This window comes from Neopsephotus bourkii, unplaced genomic scaffold (assembly GCF_033783945.1).
Source record: "Neopsephotus bourkii isolate Nb327-2 ecotype Australia unplaced genomic scaffold, CSIRO-AGI_Nbou_v1 NB_53, whole genome shotgun sequence".
NCBI lineage: Eukaryota > Metazoa > Chordata > Aves > Psittaciformes > Psittacidae > Neopsephotus > Neopsephotus bourkii.
Genome location: NW_026900570.1, coordinates 12,365,510 through 12,386,910, shown reverse-complemented (window position 1 = coordinate 12,386,910; position 21,401 = coordinate 12,365,510). Strand labels below are relative to the sequence as shown.

Genomic DNA, 21,401 nt, shown 5'->3' with positions numbered 1-21,401 from the left:
GGCCAAGAGAAGATGATGTTGCAGTAACTCCTGGGTAAAATGAAGAATGCTGAACAAGATGCACTGCTGCCTCTGGTCTGGAGTGAGTCTGCTGTGCTGTTGCACTGTGGTATCTGCTGTTTGGAGAGAGAAGTTTAGCGTAGCGGATGCTTCCAGATGTTTGCAAATGCTGACTGTGGTCACAAAGAGAGCCCTAGAATTCATGAAGTATGTAAAAATTTTCCTCACAGAATCATAAATGAACGGTGACAGCATAATTTACATATGTGTTAGACAGAGAAAAATTAGTGTAATTACATTAATTAATGCCCAAATCTAGTGTGGCTAATAGTCTTGGATTCTTTACTGACCTACTCTACATGGAAGGGTTTCTGATCACGTTGCCTTTTCAACATCACATGTAATTCTAACATATGGTGAAACTCACTGAAGTGCATCTTTCTCTTTTAAAGAACAACAACAAAAAGTAAATTCCTCTGCTCTGTTATATGCTGTTCTATCTATGGAGTATACTGATCTAAAGAAATACAAGAAATACCACCCTCAGCAGGTCCAGTTTCCTTGAGAAATTGAGATTTATCTTTTTTTCTGCTGGGAGCTGATATACTGACACTGCAATTCCAGGTTGCAGCGTAGTTTGCTACAAAAGAGAAGAAACCATGGTCCAAAGTTCTAGGTATTGATATTTTTCTTTTTTAAAGAAGAAGGCTAAAATGGCCAGAAACACAATATGGATTTCCAGGATCAGGACAACAATGTATTAATGGAATTCAGGTCCTTTTCTTACCTGCATTAAGAAAGGCAGAGGCACATCACCCAAATACTTCACTGCTATTCTGTAGCTTAACATGGATGAGGTTTCAGCTCTTCGAGAGCGGGGCAATATAAAACTCCAGAACTGGGTGATGTAAAACATGAAGAGAGACAAGAAACTGGAAGAAACACCACCACGCTCCCCTGCCCAAAAATACCCAAACCCAAGAGAGATCCTTTTTGCAGTAGACAACAATGTATTTACTTCTGACTCATTAATTTTGACTTTATGAGCCCTATAAGGAGACTGGCAAGTTCTCTGTGTTATTTATATAGGTCAGTGCTTTTAAAACCTTTGTATTTTGATAATCTTTCTTGACCAGGCTATCAATGCCTTTACCTCATTCCTATATCCCAGTCTAAAAGGCAAAGAGTCCTGTAACATGTATGAGGCAGGAGATGCCTATGGTTCTTGCATTCAGAATGTGCTGTCACCCACACATGGCCAACACAGTGAGGCCCTGCTTCTATTCTGCATCCAGGCACAGACTGCTGCTTCCAAGTGCTGTTTGTGCCAATGCAGGCTGGGCACAGAAAAGAAAATCTCAGAGCAAGGCAGGTAGTTCTGTCCTTGTCTCTTCCTGAGCTTTCCAGTGCCATGATGAATCCTGATGGCTAGCAGTGAAACATTTTTCTCTCCATTGGCTTGGTCTCTCTTCTTTTGCAGCTAATGGTATTGTCACTGTTCACGGCACCTCTCGGTGTGTGGAAGAGGGAGAGAGGAATTGCTGTCAGTGTTGCAAAGCAGGTAGTGCTTGTTCTTGATGTGGAAACACATTTGGCTGAAAATATCTGCAGCTTCACAGCTTGCAGGAAGGCTCAGAGCCTGGGTGGATGCTGATCATACAATATCCTTTTTGGATGTTGCATGGTGGGAGTGGGAGTGACTTAGGCTAGCATATCTCCGTTTAGCAGGTAATTTCATGTCAGCGAAGCTGTTGGGACTTCAGTTGTTGAAGTCCATTAAAGTGAAGGTTTTGTCTTTAAAAAAGAATACAATTGTAAGGAATGGGTAAGAGTATGGAAACTGGAGTTTTTCTTATTGCTGTGATAGTTTTGGCAGGAGTGGGAAAAAACAAATTCAGTGATATGCATTTTTGTGCAAGGCAACCCTGAGTAACAAACAATTGCTAGAGTGAGCCCCACAGGATCTGTGGGAAGGCCTAGAAGCAGGACACAATAGTCTCATTTTCGCTTTCAAAGAGATAAGCCTATCTGAGATAAACTAGAGATACTGCTATATCAGTTACTTCTCTTTCACATGAAATAGAGGACCTTGTGGTATGTACAAATGAATAATTTACTTAGGATTTTCCTTTGGCATGTTTACAGTCATAGAAGCATAGAATCAGCTAGGTTGGAAAAGACCTTTAAGATCATCAAGTCCAACCATTACTCCAGGACTGCCAAGATCACCACTAAAGCATATCACTGAGGGGTATGCTTTTGTAGGATACAGCAGCTAATATATGCAGATACTTTTCCATCTAAGGGAATAAAGGCAAGTTTGTGGAGTTTAAAAAAGCCCTTGTTTGGAAATTGATCTGTATAATAGAATATATGATAAGAGCTATAATAAGAAAGAGTATATGCAACTTTTTTGGTGTGGAAGATTTAGTATAAAACAATAATCTTTCAGGAAATGAGCAAGGTGGAAAATAACCCATCCATTTGGAGTTTACAGCGGGTGGGGTGGGGGGAAGTGAGTTGTCATTTGTCTAAATGTTATCAGGTACTTCCAAATGACACATATAGAAGAAAAATTAAACAATTGAAAATTGCTCTTTCATATTTCTCAACATGGATCATTTTTCAGTAATGTCTTTGGTTATAATTGCTCCTTTCAGACTAACTGAATATTTTGATCCATTACATGTCTGAATTATACTTCATTTCTCCATTTTCTAATGTATCCCTCTTTGCTTCCCAATTATAGCAATTTCTCACTCTTGAATTATATCCTATTTTCTCAAGATCAAAGTTGTGTGGCTACAACTATCGTTTGATGCTTCAAAGTTTTAGTAAAAACTTGTAATTTTTGAAATAATCAGCATTTCATGTTACACTGTTGTTTCCACAGTTCGCATCTTTTAAACAGCCAGTGAGCATACATTATGGCCCACCTTGCTGGAGAGTACTGCACATACAAAAAGCTAGTTCTATGTAAACTCTTAACAGGTTTTGCCACTGTGGAGTAAAGCAAAAGCCCAGAAAAAAAACCCAAACAAACAGAGTTTTACCATTCCACCATGTAATTGAATACCATGTGAATACTATGCTCTCACATTCTAATATTTAACATAATTTCATTTTTTATGCATTTTTGATCACAGTTTTACTAAAGATGTGGAGTTATTGAAAACACAGGAAACTCACCATCAAATCCAAACCCTACATTTGTATAGCTTTTGGTGAAATTCCAGATTATCAAACCTTCTTTAGCTCTAGTGAGGAATGGCATCAATCATCTTAAGAGTGCTTTGGCTAAGGCTTGTCTCTTTTTGCTTCAGACATCTGAGGTTTAAACGCTTAAATTCAAGTGTGATAGACAATATAATTTTGCTGTGTTAGTTCTCAGTTTACAGGTTGGGTCCCTTTATACAGGGAGTGACTGGAGCAAATGGACTTGTCTGTAGTGTAGAAAGGTCTCATCCTTGTCTTTTGTTGGCCAGAGAGCGCTGGAGTTGACAGATTATAGAAGAAGAATAGTGTAGTAAGGAGCCAGGACCTGCAGGAAGCAGCCAGGTGTCAGTGGTGACAAAAAGAAAAGCTTCCTGGGCTCCAGAAAGGATGTCAGCATTTATTGCGGTTCAGAAAGCTGCTGACTTTGGTGAAACCAAACCCTGGAAACAAGGAACTGCCTTGTATACCTAGCAGGAAGAGCTTGGTTTAGAGAGCACTCTAATTTCAGTCCTGTCTGATCTAGTCTCTCAGAGTTTATTTAAAAAGATCACAGGTCTTTTGAGTTTAGCATCCTTTTGGTTCTTAGAAAATTCTCTTTAAGAATGTTTTGGAATGATCTTCAGGACACTCTTGCTACGATAGGGTCCCGTGACAGAGTTGTGGTATCTCCTTTTGTAGTCACCAGAGAGAGGCATGTAACTCCTAGAGCAGTTAAGCTGACCCATCCTGCACGCTTCTGGAAGAAGAATTGTGTTTTGGCTGAGTGTGTTTCAGCTTCACTCCTTTTGTAAAAGGAGCCTTTCAACAAGCCCCATTGTTTGGATCAGTATTTCCCCAGCCACTCTTTCAAACTCAATAGAGAAGATTTCTATGGCAGTAATTTAAATTACAGTGAATTGCACTAAATTATTGTCTTTATGTAAGAACATAGACATAAAATGTATTATGTGTAGTGTGGACATGGCAGTACTTGGAACTAGTCTCAACCCCAAATCATGTAGAAATGATGCTACAAAAGAGGAAGGTGCTTTGAAACTTTCTTAATTGGTGAAGAGTGAACAAAAGCAATATGATTCTGAGCAAGCAGTAAAAGCTGTGAAGTGCTCACTGTCACCACAGGCTGCCTTATTTGCTTACAAGATTCTTTGTGTTTTCCAGAGCCTCAGCTAAGCTTGCAGCAGTCAGTAGAAATTCTTCTGTTAACATTACTGATCCCTAACTCAGGCCCTGTTTTTTCTCCCTTGCCAAGTGGATGGTTTTGCACTGTAAATGTTTTTTTTTACCACTGTTCCTTGTGTATAATAAAATGATGAATTGCACTGTTTTCTATATCAAAATGTTCTGTCTTGATAAGCTGCCTCTTGCATTTGCTCAGAAAGTTCTGGGCTCATAACTGACCAGTGCCTTTCAGTTTTGTAGTTAGGTTAGTCGTGATTTTGCACACTGATCCTTCCATTTATTTCATTTTTAAAAATAAATTTAAACCCAGTGTTACACCATTGTCAGGCTACAAAGCTGTAGTTGAAGCTCCTTCAGAAGTTGAAGCTCCTGCAGATTTTCTATTGTAAATGTATTATCTGGTGAATTAGATCTCAGTTGCTTTACATAGCACTGTTCCAAATCATAACTTGATGCCAGTTCAGCTATATACTCTTTTGGGGAAGATATGTAGACAAGTGATAACATTAATTTCTTCATTAGCAACTTCATGGGGATGTAAATGTACTGTAACATAAAGAATGTAAACTATAGAATGGTGCAATATGAAGTTTGCATCAGAAGTAGCTAGCAGCGGAATTCAGCTAAGATGTTCCCCGTAAGTCTTTTGTACAGCGCTGTTGCCTACTTGCTTTTTTTCATTCTGTTAGAGACAAAACAATATGACAAATGCTTTAGAACAGAATAAATCCTGCTTTGAGGGGCATACAGCTTTTTTTCCCCTGTTTATGTAAAGTCCAGTGACTTCATTCAGTTATGCTGAGGTTGAAAGAAGAAATCTAGAAAGCTACAATATGGGCATAGATGCGGCTTTTTCTATTTATCCACAGTGTGAGGTTGAGATATCTATGTCCTGAGAAAAATAAGCGGCTGTGAAGGCTGATTGCATAAGATGGAATAGGCAGATTATTCCTCTGGCTGGCTGTCTTGTCAGTACATGCACTTGACAAAGAAAATGAGAAGTTAAAAGCCAAACTGAAAATGAATAAATCAGAAGCAACAACAAAACACCCATGAGGCTGTGACTAACACAGCCCTGAAGGTGCTAGATCATGTAAGAGAGCAAAATTACAAATACCACATGGTTTGTGATCACTGAAGCTAAATAACTCTGGAAGGATGTCTGGTTTAGTGATATGTTTCATTTGGGCGAAATTCAAAGTAATCAGCTTTACCTAAAAGCATAGGGCATTGCTATAGTTTCTTTTGGTTATGGTTATCTTGTATTGCTATTAGGAAAAATAGGAACCCCAGTGTATATCTTTCTTCCATTTGAGGTGAAATTAAACCTGCGCTGCACAGACAAGAGCTGCATATTGAACCACTTGGCCTGTTGAAGAAACTGATTTAGTTCCCCATAAGTCTTCACAACGACCTTCAAATATTTGTGCTAGGTGTCAGGTGCTGTCAGTGGAATGTGCTCTTTGGCAGTAATACTTATGAAAGCATGTCACACCATAGGCAAAGAACAGGAGTTGATCTGGTCACAGCTGACCCTGTGTGACAGCCAGCATTGTGAGATGGACAGTCCATCAAAATCTGTCTTGGAGACAAGACAAAGAAAGTGACTGAGGAACAGGCTGTATCAGGTTGGTTCATTTTAATTGAGAACTCATTTGAAAAGTTGAAGATGGAAGGAAATTTGAGTGGAAAATATACCAAAATAATTTTGTTCACTCTTCTGAGGAAAGGAAGAATGGTGGGGCAGCAGGGTAAGGATAATGGGCTTCAGGAGAGTATGCTTTACCTAGCTTGGCGAACTGATAAGTACGTGTGCTGAGTAAAGTAGTGTAAAAATGAGGGAAAGCAGGGTAGCTGGCAGTTATTAAAAGACATTAAACACACAATAGCAAATTAGCTAATGCAGAGAAAAGGAAAAAAAAAAACACAAAACCCCACAATATGAGATGAGTAAGAATGGATCGGGGTTTGTTTATTTTAATATTTCAGAATGCTTTCAAATAGGAGAAACAAAAATGCACAGCTAATGTACAGGCACTTACGGATAAACTCAAGAGAGGCTAATGTGGAGAGTGGTAAAGACAAGATTATATTACTAAGACACAAGAGAAATGAGGTACAAGAATGTTTAATATACAAAGGGAGAAAAAATAATGACATAGGGAAACACAAACCAGTCTTTTTAACTGTGATATCCACAGTTATTCCAGCAGAAGTTAATAGAAACCACTGTAGAAATACCCAGAATCCAGTAATGTGATAAGTGGTTGACTTGGATTGTGCCAGAACAAATCATATTAATAAAATCTTTTCTTTAAGCAGGGTACCTGGTGTAGGAAGGGGAAAGTGATATATGAGATGTGTCTTTTGTAAGATTCTGATATGGTCCAGTGTGAAGTTCTTGTGAGGAAAATGTGGAAATACATAAACAATAAAGCAGATAACCTCTTTTTCATAAAACTGGATTCAGTTGTTCACTTTTGGGCTGGGAGATTCTCAAATGGGCATCTTACTTTTGCCCTGTTCATTCATAACGTGGGTGATGAAACAAAGTGCGCATAAAAAGTTGAGAATGGACGCCTAGTTTAATTACAGGCACATTGGAGGGTAACATCAGATTCACAGTTGTGAATACTGGAGGGATTCTTTTGAATCACAGAAAACAAAGGTCAGTAGACACATGAAAAGGACTGCTATCCATGGGAAGAAGAAATGGAGAGTCTTCTGTTCAGCTCTGCCCAGCTAAGACAAGAGTTCCAAAGGAATTCTGTATGCAGTTTGGAGCAAACATCAGTGGCAAATTTCAGGCAGTCTAAATTTAGAAAACATGGATGATTTCAAAAGGTTTCAGCAACTAAGTTTGTACAGCCTATAAAAAAGAGGAATGACATGTCATGGCAGTAGTCTGACAGAGATAGCGTTAAGTAGAGAATAATGATAATTCGTTATCAAAGACTACTGGAGGGAAGGACAAAAATAAAGCAGTTTTATTGGAAGCAAAAATATTCAGGTTGGGTCGTAGGAAAAATGCTTTCACTTTCAGGCTAGTGAAACACAGAAACAGGCTACGTAGAAAGATTGGAGTCTCCCTTAGTGGGAGATTTTTAGGAGCAGATTAGACAAATATCTGCCAAGGACTGGCTGGAGCACCTTTCCCATCAAGGCACATTGAGAGAATTGAGTTTGCTTGGCCTGGAAAAGAGAAGGCTAAGGGAAGACCTTACAGCATCTTCCAGTACATAAAGGGGTGCCAACAAGAAATCTGGAGAGGGAATTTTTACAAGGGCTTGTAGTGACAGAACAAGGGGGAATGACCTTAAACTGAAAGAGGATAGATTTAGATTAGGTACAGGTTTTTCACTATGAGGGTGGTGAGGCACTGGCACAGGTTGCCCAGAGAAGTTGTGGCTGCCCCATCCCTGGAAGTGTTCAAGGCCAGGCTGGACAGGGCTTTGAGCAACCTGGTCTAGTGGAAGGTGTCCCTGCCCACGGCAAGGGGATTGGAACTAGGTGATCTTTAAGGTCCCTTCCAACCCAAACCTTTATCTGATTCTGTGAAAGTACCAGATTTCTACACAATGCAAATAAAGTGGACTAAATTATTTCTCAGCGTCCCTTTTACTCCTGTTTCTGTAGTTTTATAGCAACAAAACAGCAGCAAATAAGAATCTTTTGTTCTTACAGCTGTCAGTACTAAAAGGAAGGTAGAGTCATCTCAGAGACTTGCAGTGCTTCTGTACTGCAAGATCAATGGAACGGGTCAGATTATTAGTCTATTCTAAAAAAAAAATAGAGAAGAAAATAGAGATTAGTGCCTAAGATGCTTTTAGCATTCTTATGTATCATAACATTAAAGCGAGGTATGACAATGTGACTTTTCTGTAACTATTGTTTGCGCATGCTGTTAAGTTGTGCATATGTGATGTGCTACCCAGTCATTTATGCCTGTGCAGCCTTTAAAGACAAGGCAGGTAGTAATTGTAGTTGCCCTGCTATTCTCATCCAAGCTACTGAAATAAGATGAAAGCACCTTGACAACTGCAGGATGCAAGCAAATGTTACCTGACAGCTTAGTCCAGATGCATTAATCAGGAGAAACTGGATGATTAAATGCTATAACAGCCCTAACAAAGGTGCAACTGCTAGTTTTCTTAAAAGCAAAGCCGATGCTGAATCCTTATTCAACGGGTATCAGAATCAAGAAGAGCTCAACAGAGAGAAATAGATCAGCTGAGTCAGATGGAGAGTGAATACGACCTAAAAAGAACACCTGGATGACTGTAATGTGATGGCAATTTTAACTGACATTTCATGTGTTAGGATCATGCTATTTTATAAATCTACTGCTGAAGACATCTTTGCATACAAATAGCTCTATTAAAGTAGTACAGAATTGTGGCAGATGGGTGGGTGGAGGACTATATGTCATCCCAGTATGAGTCTTTGCCTTTTGAGTGCTGGAAAATCATAAGGGAGGAACCCTTTGCTACCACTGTAGAAGAGTCACAGTCACCTCTTCTGACACAGCTATGTATGCCCATCTGAGCTACAGCCTTTGCATGCAGGTGTTAACATGGATCAAGACTTCTATCAAATTATTCTTTCCCTTGGTCTAAGTATGGAAGATTTCCATAGTCCTTTCCCCCATTACTGCTGTCTAAATACCTGAACTAGGGACTGAATATGTTAAAATCCAAATATTATGAATTATAGAAAACTATAGTTTGAAAGGGACCTTTGATGATTATTGGGTCCAGCCCCCTGCTCATAGATGTTTAACTCCAGTGTTACAGGTTTACACAGGGTCTCTGCCATGGAAGTTGTGAATTATCTATAAGGATGGAGGTAACACAGACTTGCTAGATAATCTGTTCCAGTGCTTAACTACTCTTATTGGAGAAACTTTTCCTTTATGTTCAGTAGGAATCTACTATCTTGCATTTGGGGATTGTTGCCTCTCATCCTTTGCTGCATGCCTCTGGGAAGCATATGTCTGTCTTCTCCACCCTCTTTTAGGTAGCCTGCAGGGTTCAGTTTACTGCCCTTTTAGGTGCTTGTGTTTGCAGGTAATATTTGCATTCTGTCATTGCAGGCACTGAAAATAATGCCAGTAACTAAAATACCTGTAAATCACAAGGGAACAATAGAAAAAGTGGCTAACATTAAATTGATGAAAATTGCTCATGTACAAAGTTATCACAATGACATTTCTAAGTAGCATCCTTGTGGGAGGATCGCTAATATCTTCCTTTACCATGTCTGACAGGCTGGACATTTACAGAAGTCTCTCTCTTTAAATTAAGTTTATTTAAAGAGCTTAAAAGAGGATTTCTATCCTTTGCTGGGAAATTACAGCCTTTGGAGACTCCTAAAAGCAGTTCAGAGTGAAGGGTTTTGGTTTTTTATGCACTTCACATATATGAGTATGTGGTATCTGAGAACCAAACTGAGAAAGTCCTTTCAGTTTACATCTATTACTACTAAAGATGCTACCAACACTTATTCCATACACATTTTTCCCCCTGGAATGACTAGCTACTTAAAATAGGTATTGTAAAACTGGTACAAACCACAAGAAATGCATCTGTGCATGTAATAGAGAATGTGTGCATGCATGTTTTGAGTGTGGGAGAGGGAAATAGAATTAATACTCTCTTCACAGTCATGAACTAGATCCTAGTCAACATGTCTCATGACAGGTTGAAAGGCATTAGGTTTGGTGAGTTACTTTGACCTTTAGGAAGCAGCCCTGTGGCACACAGCTCAGATAGGCACATAGCTTCTACTCTGTGTCTGTGTCGCAGATTCTCCACGTGTTTCCTGTTGTCTGTTTATGGTGTCCTTCATCAAGGTATTCTGAGGACCTTTTACTGAATGATGTGGACTTATGACACAGACTGATTAGCTGTTTGATCATGTGAGTTCACAGTGCTTGCAACAAAATAACAGCTACCAGCACCTCTCTTCTCTAGATGCTTCACTGGAAAGATCTTTTTTAAAACCATCTCTGTTGCTTTCATGATTCCTTGTCATCCAAGCATTACAGTTGGCTTAACTCCAACACAACAACTTCGGTAAGAGACTACACAGCTTTTTACTATGGACAGCATGCTATTAAGAAGCATAATTATAAGCTGCAATATTTAACAACACACCAGGAAACTTCCATTCTGGCAGTACTGCTAAATAATTCTTACCCTATCACCTCTCATTGAAGGACTGCATGCAAGTTGTGAATTATCTCCAGGGACGGAGATAACACAGACTTGCATATAATCTGTTCCAGAAGAAATGGGGGGGGGGGGGGGGTTTAATGGTTTAGGGATTTTTTTTCCCCTTTAAGTTGTTAAGTCATGAACTAGATCCTAGTCAACATCCACAAGAATAATGTATTGCCCTGTCTACTCAGATTCCCAAGCAAATATGGTCCAGTACTGCATCAGGCAGGAGTATTGTCATTTTTTTTGGATCCTGTTAGGAGAGGGACTTTTTGAGGTGTTTATGATAAGCTTGCATTGAACACACAAGCAATTTGATAGCCAGAGTCAGGAGAAAGGATCACTGAACTTCGGATAAGTGCATAGTTAATAGGGACATGTGGCAGCTTCACCTGAAAAAAAATAGATGGTAGAAATAGGAAATGAGACCAGATGCGACATTTTACCCATGAGGACTTGTTTAGCCTATAGAAAAATAACCTGATATTTTAATTTTTATCTTACAATACTGATATCTGTCTCCTAATAGGGATTTGTATCTTATGAGAGGGGTAGAAAAATTATTTAAAGCGACATGTTTAAGAAAAAAAAAAAACCCATTGCTGACCCAGGCAAATAAATTCAGTCTTGGCTTTACTGCCTAAACACTGAAGAAGGTAATTTCTGGGCTATAGTTTCTTCCTTCTCCTACCTAGAAAAAGAACATATTCCTTTCTGGGTTAGTTTTCTTTACCTTGAACAGAAAGACTAGCAGATACCCAGCTCTGTAAAGAAAACAGAAGAATATCCACCTATGAGAAGCACAATTTTAATATTAGATAATGAAGAAAAATAGTTTTAAGAATGTCATATATGTAATTTATTTCACAAGTGTTTTGTCACTTGTGAAACAGTTTCGGTGCCCTGAAATGGAAATACATTACATTAACCAGAATTGTCAACATCCATTTGGTTTGATTAAACGTGTCACTGATGTCACAAAGTTAAAACAATAGAGACCCAGGCAAGATAATGTTATTGTAGGAAAAAAAAAAAAAGTAACTAGAAAAAGTCAATGGAGAAGGCAGACCACCATGGCTAAAGACAGTAAATTAAACCCTGCTTGGGAATCTGACCTTAATCCAGCAAACTGCTTAATCTCATCATTTAAGCATACGAGTTCTTCCCTCTCTAAGCATGCATGTTGTCCCAGTGAAGTAAGGGTGAGATTAAGAGAGTTCTAAGATTGTTGTCATAGAGCTCAGCATCTATCAGACCAGTGCCTTCATTGACCTGATGCAGGACACATCTTTCACCAAGACTTACATATTAAATAGTTTTTGTGTGGGCCTTCTTGTGCGGCGAGTTCAATGCAACCCAGGGGTTCCAAAGGTAGTCAGAAAATTATTGTAATGTTTGGGTACAAAGGGCTATGAAATGTTTTTTTGGTAAGGTGCAAGTCTTTCTGTAATTGCAGCACAGAAAATATGTAGAGGTATAGAAGAACAGATTAAAAGCATCATATAAGGAGTATCTGATGTCTGGAATTCTGCAGTTGAAAGGTTTTATTTATAAATTATGCCTTTAATCCAAATAGACTTCAAAATACGTGGTCAAAAGGAATTACTGTTGTGACTGCATTGGTAAAATGTCATACATGAGTATTTATTGTCATTTGGAAAGCCACTGGATGATATAATATTAAACTTACAATTTATTTCACTGTCCTATTGGAAGCAGCTGCTCCTCTACAGAGGTAATGTCAGTGAGTATTGTTTACAGAGGTACAGTCAATGAGTATTAGGTGCATTATGGATAGTTTAAGGGCTTAAGTACCAATTTCTTCTTTGTGGGTGTGTAACTGTACAGAGTTAACTTCTAAAGCTGCTAAAGCTACACTGTTGTTTCTTCCTGTGGAAAAACTGTAAGTGATAAAAATGAACATATGAAATATTGCGGGTCTAAACTAATCTGTTGGTAATGTGGGTGTACTGATCTTTTTAGGGAGCAAGGCCAAATCTCTACTTCCTGTGTATATGGGACAGGACATGAGAGTCTGACTGGACCTTGGATGGGAGAAACGATTATCCAGAGTAGATTGTGGCTTTGCATCTAGAGCAAGAAGCTGACATGGTTGATGCTACAGTGTCTATAATTAGTCTTACACCCCTGGCGCACCTTGTTTCAGTGGGAGTTGAGACCTGACTTTCCATGGTGCTTTCATCATCTTCCATGATGCCCATCCCTTGTGTATAGCATCCTTCTACACTAGCAATTAAGGGCTGCTTGGCAAAGAGGGCATCTTTCCCTTTGGACCATTTTCCAGAGAATTTCTCTGCTGCCTGTCTTTAAATCCATTCTATGTTGTACGTGGCTTTTGTACCTCAGAATTGATGCAGCAATAATCAATGCATTGCTGGTGAGTTGCACATGATGGTATAAGAAGCAATTGGCGTGCCCCACAGAACATGCCTTTGAAGCAAAGTTATTGCACTATAAGCTACTTCTGTTTCTTCAGTGAAAAGCAATTGTGTATATAGGAAAACAAGGATATAGGCTGCTGTACTTGTATTTGGGCAAGAACAATTAAATGCAGAAAACAGTGGAAAAAAATGGCAAGTTGCTGTGTATGTTGTTTGTACAAATGATAGACATGAGGACAGTTTGTGATTTGCCAGTTTAATAGGAGCTCATTTGGCTACAAATACAAACCCCACTGAAAACTAAAACCAGGTGGCTACTCCAACATTCTTAATTCCTTCTTGTATTTCCCTCATGTTTTGTAGCTGTGCAATGGAGGATCTGTGACTGATCTTGTGAAAGGATTTCTGAAGAGAGGCGAAAGGATGAATGAACTTATAATTGCTTACATTCTACATGAAGCTCTGATGGTAAGATAAGCTCTCAGTGAAAGGACTGTCAGCATTCAGCTCATATTTTTTTTCTTTAAATGAATTAAGATCATGTCTTCACTAACACAGCTCACTATCTTGTATTATAGCAATGTTTAATGAAATCAATGTAATGTGTGATTCAGATTGTTCTTTTTGAACAAGCAAGGTGAAGAAGAATTAGTATGTTTCATTATTAAGAGAATGAAAATTTATTTCTATTGTTTGATTTCCTCAGTAAACACAGTTCTGCATCAGAATGGCTTTGCTTTTGAGAAATAGCAGAAATACGCCCCAAATGTTATTTTCTTATGTCTGTATCTGAAATATTATAGCAAAATGATCAACAGATTGAGTGAATTCAAACACTGCTACAAGTCTACTTTTTTTTTTCTTTTTTTTGTTGCTGTTCAGGATCAAGTGTCATTATTTTTCATTTTCTTCTAACCAGAATTTGATATTCTGCAGTGGAATTTATATAGTAGCAGTTTTCTTTGATTTTATACTCTAAAGGTGTCATATAGAATGTAGAGTTGCAGTGCTTTTTTCCTGCTTTCATCTTGAAATTTCTACTTGACATAAAATGGACTAATTAAAAAATATCTATTCCTTATGGTGTGCTAAGTGTTTGGTTTTGGGTTTTTTTCCCCAGTAAGAATGACATCTCTGTGGTTTTGGATTAAAAAAAACCAACAAATCTGCTTTATGGTTTTGCATACCTTTCTGCTACTTTTTTGTTTCTGTTTTGTAGTATAGAGGACAGAAGTGTTAGTGGAAAGTTCATGTTTACATCACATCTTTCAGGGACTTCAGCATTTGCATGAAAACAAAACTATCCACCGTGATATTAAGGGAAATAATATCCTTTTAACCACTGAAGGAGGAGTCAAGCTTGTGGATTTTGGTAAGTTATTTTTACTTATACATACAACTAACATCTGAAGTATGGAAAATAAAATAAATCAGAAAAGATTAATTATGTTTTTAATAAGTTTTTGAGTTCTTTGTTAAAAATTACTTGGATAACCAAAGGTATTTTATAATTTGATAGAAATAAAATATTCAGAGACTTTGTGTTTTTACAACTTTGAGGTTTCCAGCAATTTTGCTAGTGCTGTTTTGATAGCATGGCTTACAAATAGAAGGTATAATTTGGTGGTAGTAAGTGCCAAGTGCTTTGGGGCAGACACAGTGCGTGAAATGGCAAAGATAGTTAATAGAGTTCAACTGAGGCTGGTACTTAGTTCCTTCAGGACCATGGGCTGTTTCAGTGAAATAAGAAGCTGATAGGGAAAAGCTTCCTGTTATATATGAGAAGACTTAGAACTTAGTAGATCTTGTGAAGTATATATGTGCTTCACCTCAGTCACATATACTTCATTAGTGTGATTTGAAACAAAACAAGAGATATTGCAAGAAAGCAGTAGAGGGGGAGATATTACATAGGTAATCCCCATTTTCCAAAGTCTGGGAAAAGTAACATTATTTTTGGCACGTCTAAACCTAAGAAATGGCATGAAGTGAAAAGGGTCTGATCAAGTCTGTTAGGCTTAAAGTGATTTTTGAATGTTATAATCTGTTTTCACCACCAAAAGAGAAAAGCAGACACGCAGGTAAGTGGATGCAACCTGTTACTTATCAGCCATACTACAGTGATTTGCCTTAAAAGTGTATTGACGGCTGTTCCATATAAGGGTGGGTGTGTGTGTGGGGGGGTAAAAAATAGCAATGCTCATCATTATGAACTGTTATCCCCTGGTAGCACACTGTCTTCTAATGTTTAAATTCAGTTTCTGGGTAACTACTTCACAGCATAGCAGACAATTGTAAATATGATTCCATTCAGAAGATGGAAAATCTGAAAATTTTCCTTTACCCTTCAAATTTTTTTAATAAGATTTATTCAGTTGATACATAGCGATTGTTTAAATTTATCATGGGATTTTAACTCCCATTGCTGTAGCATCTTCCTGCCAGTAGACTGTATTTACGTAACTCACATTACTTCACATTTAAAATTGCCATGATTATTAAGATTACTTATTCTGAAGATTCATCTATTTATGTTCACTATTTTATTCATCAGGTAAAAGTTCTATTGAAAAGCCTTCAGACTTCCTAAATTATCTTCTGTACACTTACTAGTATTTTCTGATAGTCTGGAAGTTTAATGTGAGGCAAAATCAATATTTTTGCTCACAGGTTTTTAATGTATTGTGTATACTAATTTTTTTTTTTAAGGTGCTGAAGGCAATTAGAGCCGTGGAGGATCAATGTTTCTGAAAATTAACTCACTTATGCAGGTGTCAAAACATACAAGATGTAGGGATGAGGACCTGAATTCTTTATTCCCCAGTTACTGCAGTCTGCGGCTAAGACTGTAATTGAAAAATAACCTTAAAATCTTAGGGGGAAAATTGTGATTCCAAAGCACAGATGAGAATATGCACAAGAAACAAACATACACACACTTATGTGGGTCAAGGAGGTGCCTTTAGTATCTGCAGTCCTTCATCTTAAAGGAATATACAAACTGCACCTTGACTTAGGAAGAGATAGAAACAAATTTTCCCTGGCTTTTTTCACCACGCCCCCCCCCCCCCCAAAAAAAAAACAAAAAACCACAAAACACCACAAAAAACCAAAGCATAATGTGAAGCCAGTAATGAGTAGTTAAATAGGAAAAAAATTTACAGTCTTCACAAAATGACCGTGGAAGACATACCATTCACTCTGCAGGCTGACGTTTAAGGTATTCAGCTGAGATTTGGAAGATTTGTGTCTTCTACTTAAGAGGATTTAAACCCACATTAATCAGATTCCAAGAGTATTTTTAAGTCAGGAATGTGAGTTGATCAAAATCTCTCATGTTGGCACTACTATAGAGTGTTGTACATAAACATTTATTGGATCAGGGACTGAAATGCATAGCCATCTTTTAATATATAAGCCTGTATATCTGCAAGCTGCAGAATGAGATAGACATGCAGGCACAATCCCATTTTCTTCCAGTAAATATTCAGTGGAACAAATTTTTTTGTTTAGGTTGAATCAATTATTATGTTGGGCCAAGCAAACAAACAAACAGAACCAATCCAAATAACCACCCTGGCCTTTCTAGCATACACACAGCTTTTCTGTTGTGGGGAGGGGAACAGAGGCAGTGGATTGAGGACCTTTTCAACCACCAAACACACTTGACAAAGGAAGTGAGCCATTCCCATGATAATTTTGTCTGTGCCATTCTCCTGCATCCTGGTTGATGATGAGGTGTTCCTGAAGGGCCCTTTGTTCTCCTCTCCTGATACTCTTTATGGTGATTTTCATGTAAACAGGTGCATGAAACATGTATCTGAAAGATGGAACTGTGGAGCACAATACTAGACAAAGACCTATCCTCTGTCTGTATGTGTTGTGTGGTAATACAGTTTGCACTCGTGTCCTTTTTTTCCTTTTTTTTGTCTTTTTTTATAATTAAAGTACAGTCAGGAACTTTTTAAGAGTCGTAAATGAAAGAACAGTTAACTTTCAGTGAATTAAATCACCTTTGAACATAGCTTTACTTTCCTTTGTTCTTTCGGTTCTCTTTGAACTTGATGGTATAGAGTACCACCATTCTGAGTCCTTTCTTGCACAGCAGTACTGGCTTTCCAGAAGCTTCATTTTGTGACACAGTTTATACACGTTACCTTACGGTTGTTGTGTCATAGGTATTGGTGTATGCTGTGGCCATAGTTTCTGGACACATTACAGTCTGTGTAATGTAATGTAACGGATGACCTTCACAACACTCTTATGAGGAGGTAAATTACTATAATTCCCAGTTAACAGTTGGGGATCTGAAACTTTGAGAGACTGATCTGCTTGAGGTAGCTGAGGAAGTGTGTGGAAAAGCTTTCCCAAAATTCAGGCTAACAGTCTGAACTGCTTGCCCTTCATAGAGGTATTGATAGTTAAAAAGATGAGAAGGACTTTGAAAGAATACTGTGGCAGTGCCTCACACAGATTGGTTTGAAGAGTGAAATTTTTGCTTTCCCTTAAAATTCTGCTGTAATATTGCTTAATTACCTCAGTAATATTCTCCTATCTATCTAAGAAACATTCAGTCCCTGTTGACATTAATGTTAAAATCAAGTAAATGAGTTTATAACATCTCCACACCAATACGTCTGGAGCTCAATTACTTATAAAGGTATTGCTGGATAGAAGTTTTAGTCTAAACTGTCCAAGCCACAAGAAGTTTGAAATGCTGTTATGAGGGAAGCATCCTCTCTCCTCAAATCCATCCACTATGATAACTTAAATTGGCAAAAATAAACAAAATCAGTCTTTTTTTTATTACAGATAATGAGTAGCAACCAAGGTGATCTACTCTAAGCATCCCATGATCACAAATTCAGTCCCTGAATTCATTTAACTTCTAGATACATTTAAAGTTTGTATTTTCCTTATGAGAGAACGCTGACTGAAGGCTGTTTTGCTACCTCAACATTTGTGAGAATTAGCTGTTGTTCTGGTAGAAAACCTTTGGGGAAGGATGTTACGCCTGAGAATTGCAGCAATTATGCTGTAAGCAAGGAGCATCGTCTAACACATTAATACAAATAACAAATAGCTGCAGTATATTCAAGTGTAGCTGCTATGTTTTCAGTATAGGATAGAGATTTGATGGAAAAATATAGATTTACATTAAAGTAAATTCCCTGCAGCACTTTAAAGGGAGACAGCTGTATAATATATTGTATAAAAAGGGTTGGAGGCAAGCAAAGTGTGAACTAAATTCCCATTTTATAAATATTCTTAATTATATTCACAATTGCTTATTAGTGTTCTGGGAAGAAAGTCTATTACATCTGTTTCTCAGCAATCTGGTTGAATGCTGTGGATTGATGTCAAAGAGCCAGATTTAAAAGAAATTTTACCACTAAAAGTGCAGAAAAACACCTACTAAAATTTTCAAAAACTTCTAGCACGTAAATCCAAATTAATTTAATGCTAGATACCTATTGAAAATCTTGTGACAAATTAATCTGCAGCTTTTACTGCCTAAATATCTTTCAGTGCCTGACCTTGTTTCATCAGTTAAAAAATTGGCCTGAAGTGACTTGCACACATAGCACACCTCATCTGTAATAAAAATTCATATATTCATCTGCATCTTACAGTGTGTAACCAATTTCATAGGGAGCCAAGTGTATAGCGTCTGCTTATGCTGACAAATACTAGCTTCTTTGAATAGTCCCTCTCAATTCAATTTCTTTTCTTGAAATCAGGATGCTGCACAGGGCCTTTCGTGTATTGAACAATATTAGTCTAAGACACAATTCCCATTTGGAAATTCTGAGACGTCAAATAATGTGCTGTTTGGAAAGGGGAGAATCTTAGCTGTGGATAAAGAGATTTATTATTTTTATTATTTTAACTTTGGTCTGGAAAAGTCCAAGTGACATTTCATTTTGAAAGATTTGATGTGTTTTTGAGATCCCGTGCCATTGCAGTGAGTCTGAGGGCTTAAAACCCAGAGCTTTTCACACTTGCATGTGGGGAACTCATGGACGAAAGAACCACTTATCCACTAAAAACTCTAAAACATCTAGAGTTATGTTGCAAGTCATTCTTTTAGCTAAAAACAGGAGAGTGTAATGCTGATGGAAAATTCCTCTTCAGCTGTGTTTCTGAGGGTTAATCTTGTAGGCTGACAGTCTTGAACAAGGGCACAAGTAGCTCATACTTAAGGGACTTCTGAAGCCTGCTGCCACAGACTAGAAATATGACGAGCAGCTGTTGTCTTGGAAATGCCCACAAAAAAATGTAAGTATAGATTTTACTCCATCACTTAGGCAAATGCATAGCTTTCCAGCAGTATTGTGCCTTGCTGAAGGCCATGTCCTTCTATGCACCTAATTAAAACACGCTTCCTTGCCACATGTAATTAGACTGTTGACATGATTACCAAGAAAAGTCATAGGAAAAATAAAAACCAAGACAGACATCTCAACATCTCAGTAGAAATTAGAAATATTCAAGAAGCCAGACTAGAAATACTCAAGTTCCCACAATGAAAATAAAAAGTTGGAGGACTCATTAAATCTTTGGAATTCAAGCCAATTTTTAACCACAAGACTTCCCATGATTCCCCCCACCCCGGTTTGCCTGTGACTATCACTATGGAAAAGGGGATATTGAAAAGGACTGGCACTGTCTATTTTTAGTTTCTTCTTCATTAATGGTATCTAAAACTCTTCATCATTAGTCTCTGAATAAGAAATACATAGGAAAGATCGAAGGGGGTTTTGTAGGTAAAGCAGGTTCCAGTGGAAGATATGGAAAGAAGGTAATGCAATCTCACTGCTGCTGGCAGATGGTGGAAAATTACAGGCTGTTCTGCATATAGTTAGTAGAATAGTGGTTTCAAGGGTTCCTTTGATACTGTGGATAAAGAGATTGCATAAGTAAAACATGATTGTAACATTAATGGAATATATAGTGAAGGTAAGGTGATTTTTGTACTTCAACCATGCTCAGTTTGCATTTTTTCTGCTTTTTATTTTACATCAAGTATTTGACGTAAAAGTTGCATGTGAATATTGTCTTGGCATTCCAAATGCAGTTTCAGATATCACACTTTGCATGTAGCTAGCACAGTTTTATCGTGAATGTATAGTAGCCTGAGTCAACTAGACATTTAATATAAATGGGGGGGGGGGGTACAGTACCGCTCTATTTAGACATTGAAAACTGACATTACTTTGTTCAATACTTGAACTATTTCTTCCTTGTAGTTTGGAAACTGCAGGTAGTCACAGGTTAGCTTTTGTGTTTGGAATATAATAGGGTTATTATTTTGTTATGGAGAGAATTATCATTCTTCTTTTAAAGCTACTTGAAGTCATCCAAAGTTAAGGCAATGTTAATGCTGGCAGTTCTGGATGGCCTTCTTATAATTGCAAATTGCAATTTGTTGAAACAAGCCAATTGTATGGCACTCTTTTTGGTAGTATATTTTTATATTAACTCTATTTTTACTTTAAAATGTTTACATAATTTCATTCAGATGATAACAAGTAAAAATATTAAGTTCATTTCATGATTCAGTTGAGTTCATAAAATAAATTTCTTGGGTTTTTTTCTCCTATAAAGAGTGTTTGATAATTCTGCCAACATTCCTTTTCCTTACAAATTATGCTAGTGATGCTTTACTACTAGTAGTGATGAGTAGTAATTGATCAGTGTAAGTTCAGATGCATAGAAGTTTTTGTTATGTTTTATTGCATTCTATTCATGTCTATTCCCATAGAGAAATACAGGTCAAAATACTTAGTATTGTGACTGTACTAAGCAGGTAGAGTTTTTGAAGTATAGATGTGCCAGCAGCTAATATAATGACAAAGCAAGAGTAGTAAAATCACTCACGCTATAGAGCATGTCCAAAATATAGGGACAATCTCAAAGTAATTAAGGAGCCCATAGTAGGACTGCATCTTAATAGTTCCACTGTGTAATTGCTCACCTCTCCTGATTTTCTGGTGCATGAGGAGCTTTCTGTTGGTCATGTGGGGAAAGCATCTGAAATCTTAGGACAGAGGCTGGGGAGGGAACCATAGACTGTTCCCTTGCTGTGACACAGTGCTATGGACTCTCCCTGCCGTGAACAGACTTGACAGATGCAGTCTGTTGACTGATCACAGATCAATCTAGCAAGCCTTGTGTGGTATCTGGCACTTCAGAGGGAGAGAAGGCTCACAGGACTGTGCTGCAAATGCAGAGTACAATTTGGGCTGCAATAGATTGGGAGTCTAGAGCCACCTTGTGCTCAGTGAATGGGTTGAGAAGACAATTGTGACTGGTCCAGGTTTGGAGCATTGTTGGAACATTTTGGGGAAGGACATTTTAATCTCTGTCCTTTTTAATATATATC

At 37.8% G+C, this 21,401-nt stretch overlaps 1 protein-coding gene across 1 annotated transcript in view; it reads left to right on the top strand.

Moving 5' to 3' along the window:
• Window positions 1-21,401, top strand: part of MYO3A (myosin IIIA) — a 111,085-nt gene that overhangs the window by 13,964 nt on the left and 75,720 nt on the right. Inside the window, exons 4-5 of the mRNA XM_061351358.1 lie at window positions 13,379-13,483; window positions 14,288-14,387. Coding sequence (XP_061207342.1) covers window positions 13,379-13,483; window positions 14,288-14,387 — 205 coding nt within the window. The remainder of the gene's footprint in view (window positions 1-13,378; window positions 13,484-14,287; window positions 14,388-21,401) is intronic.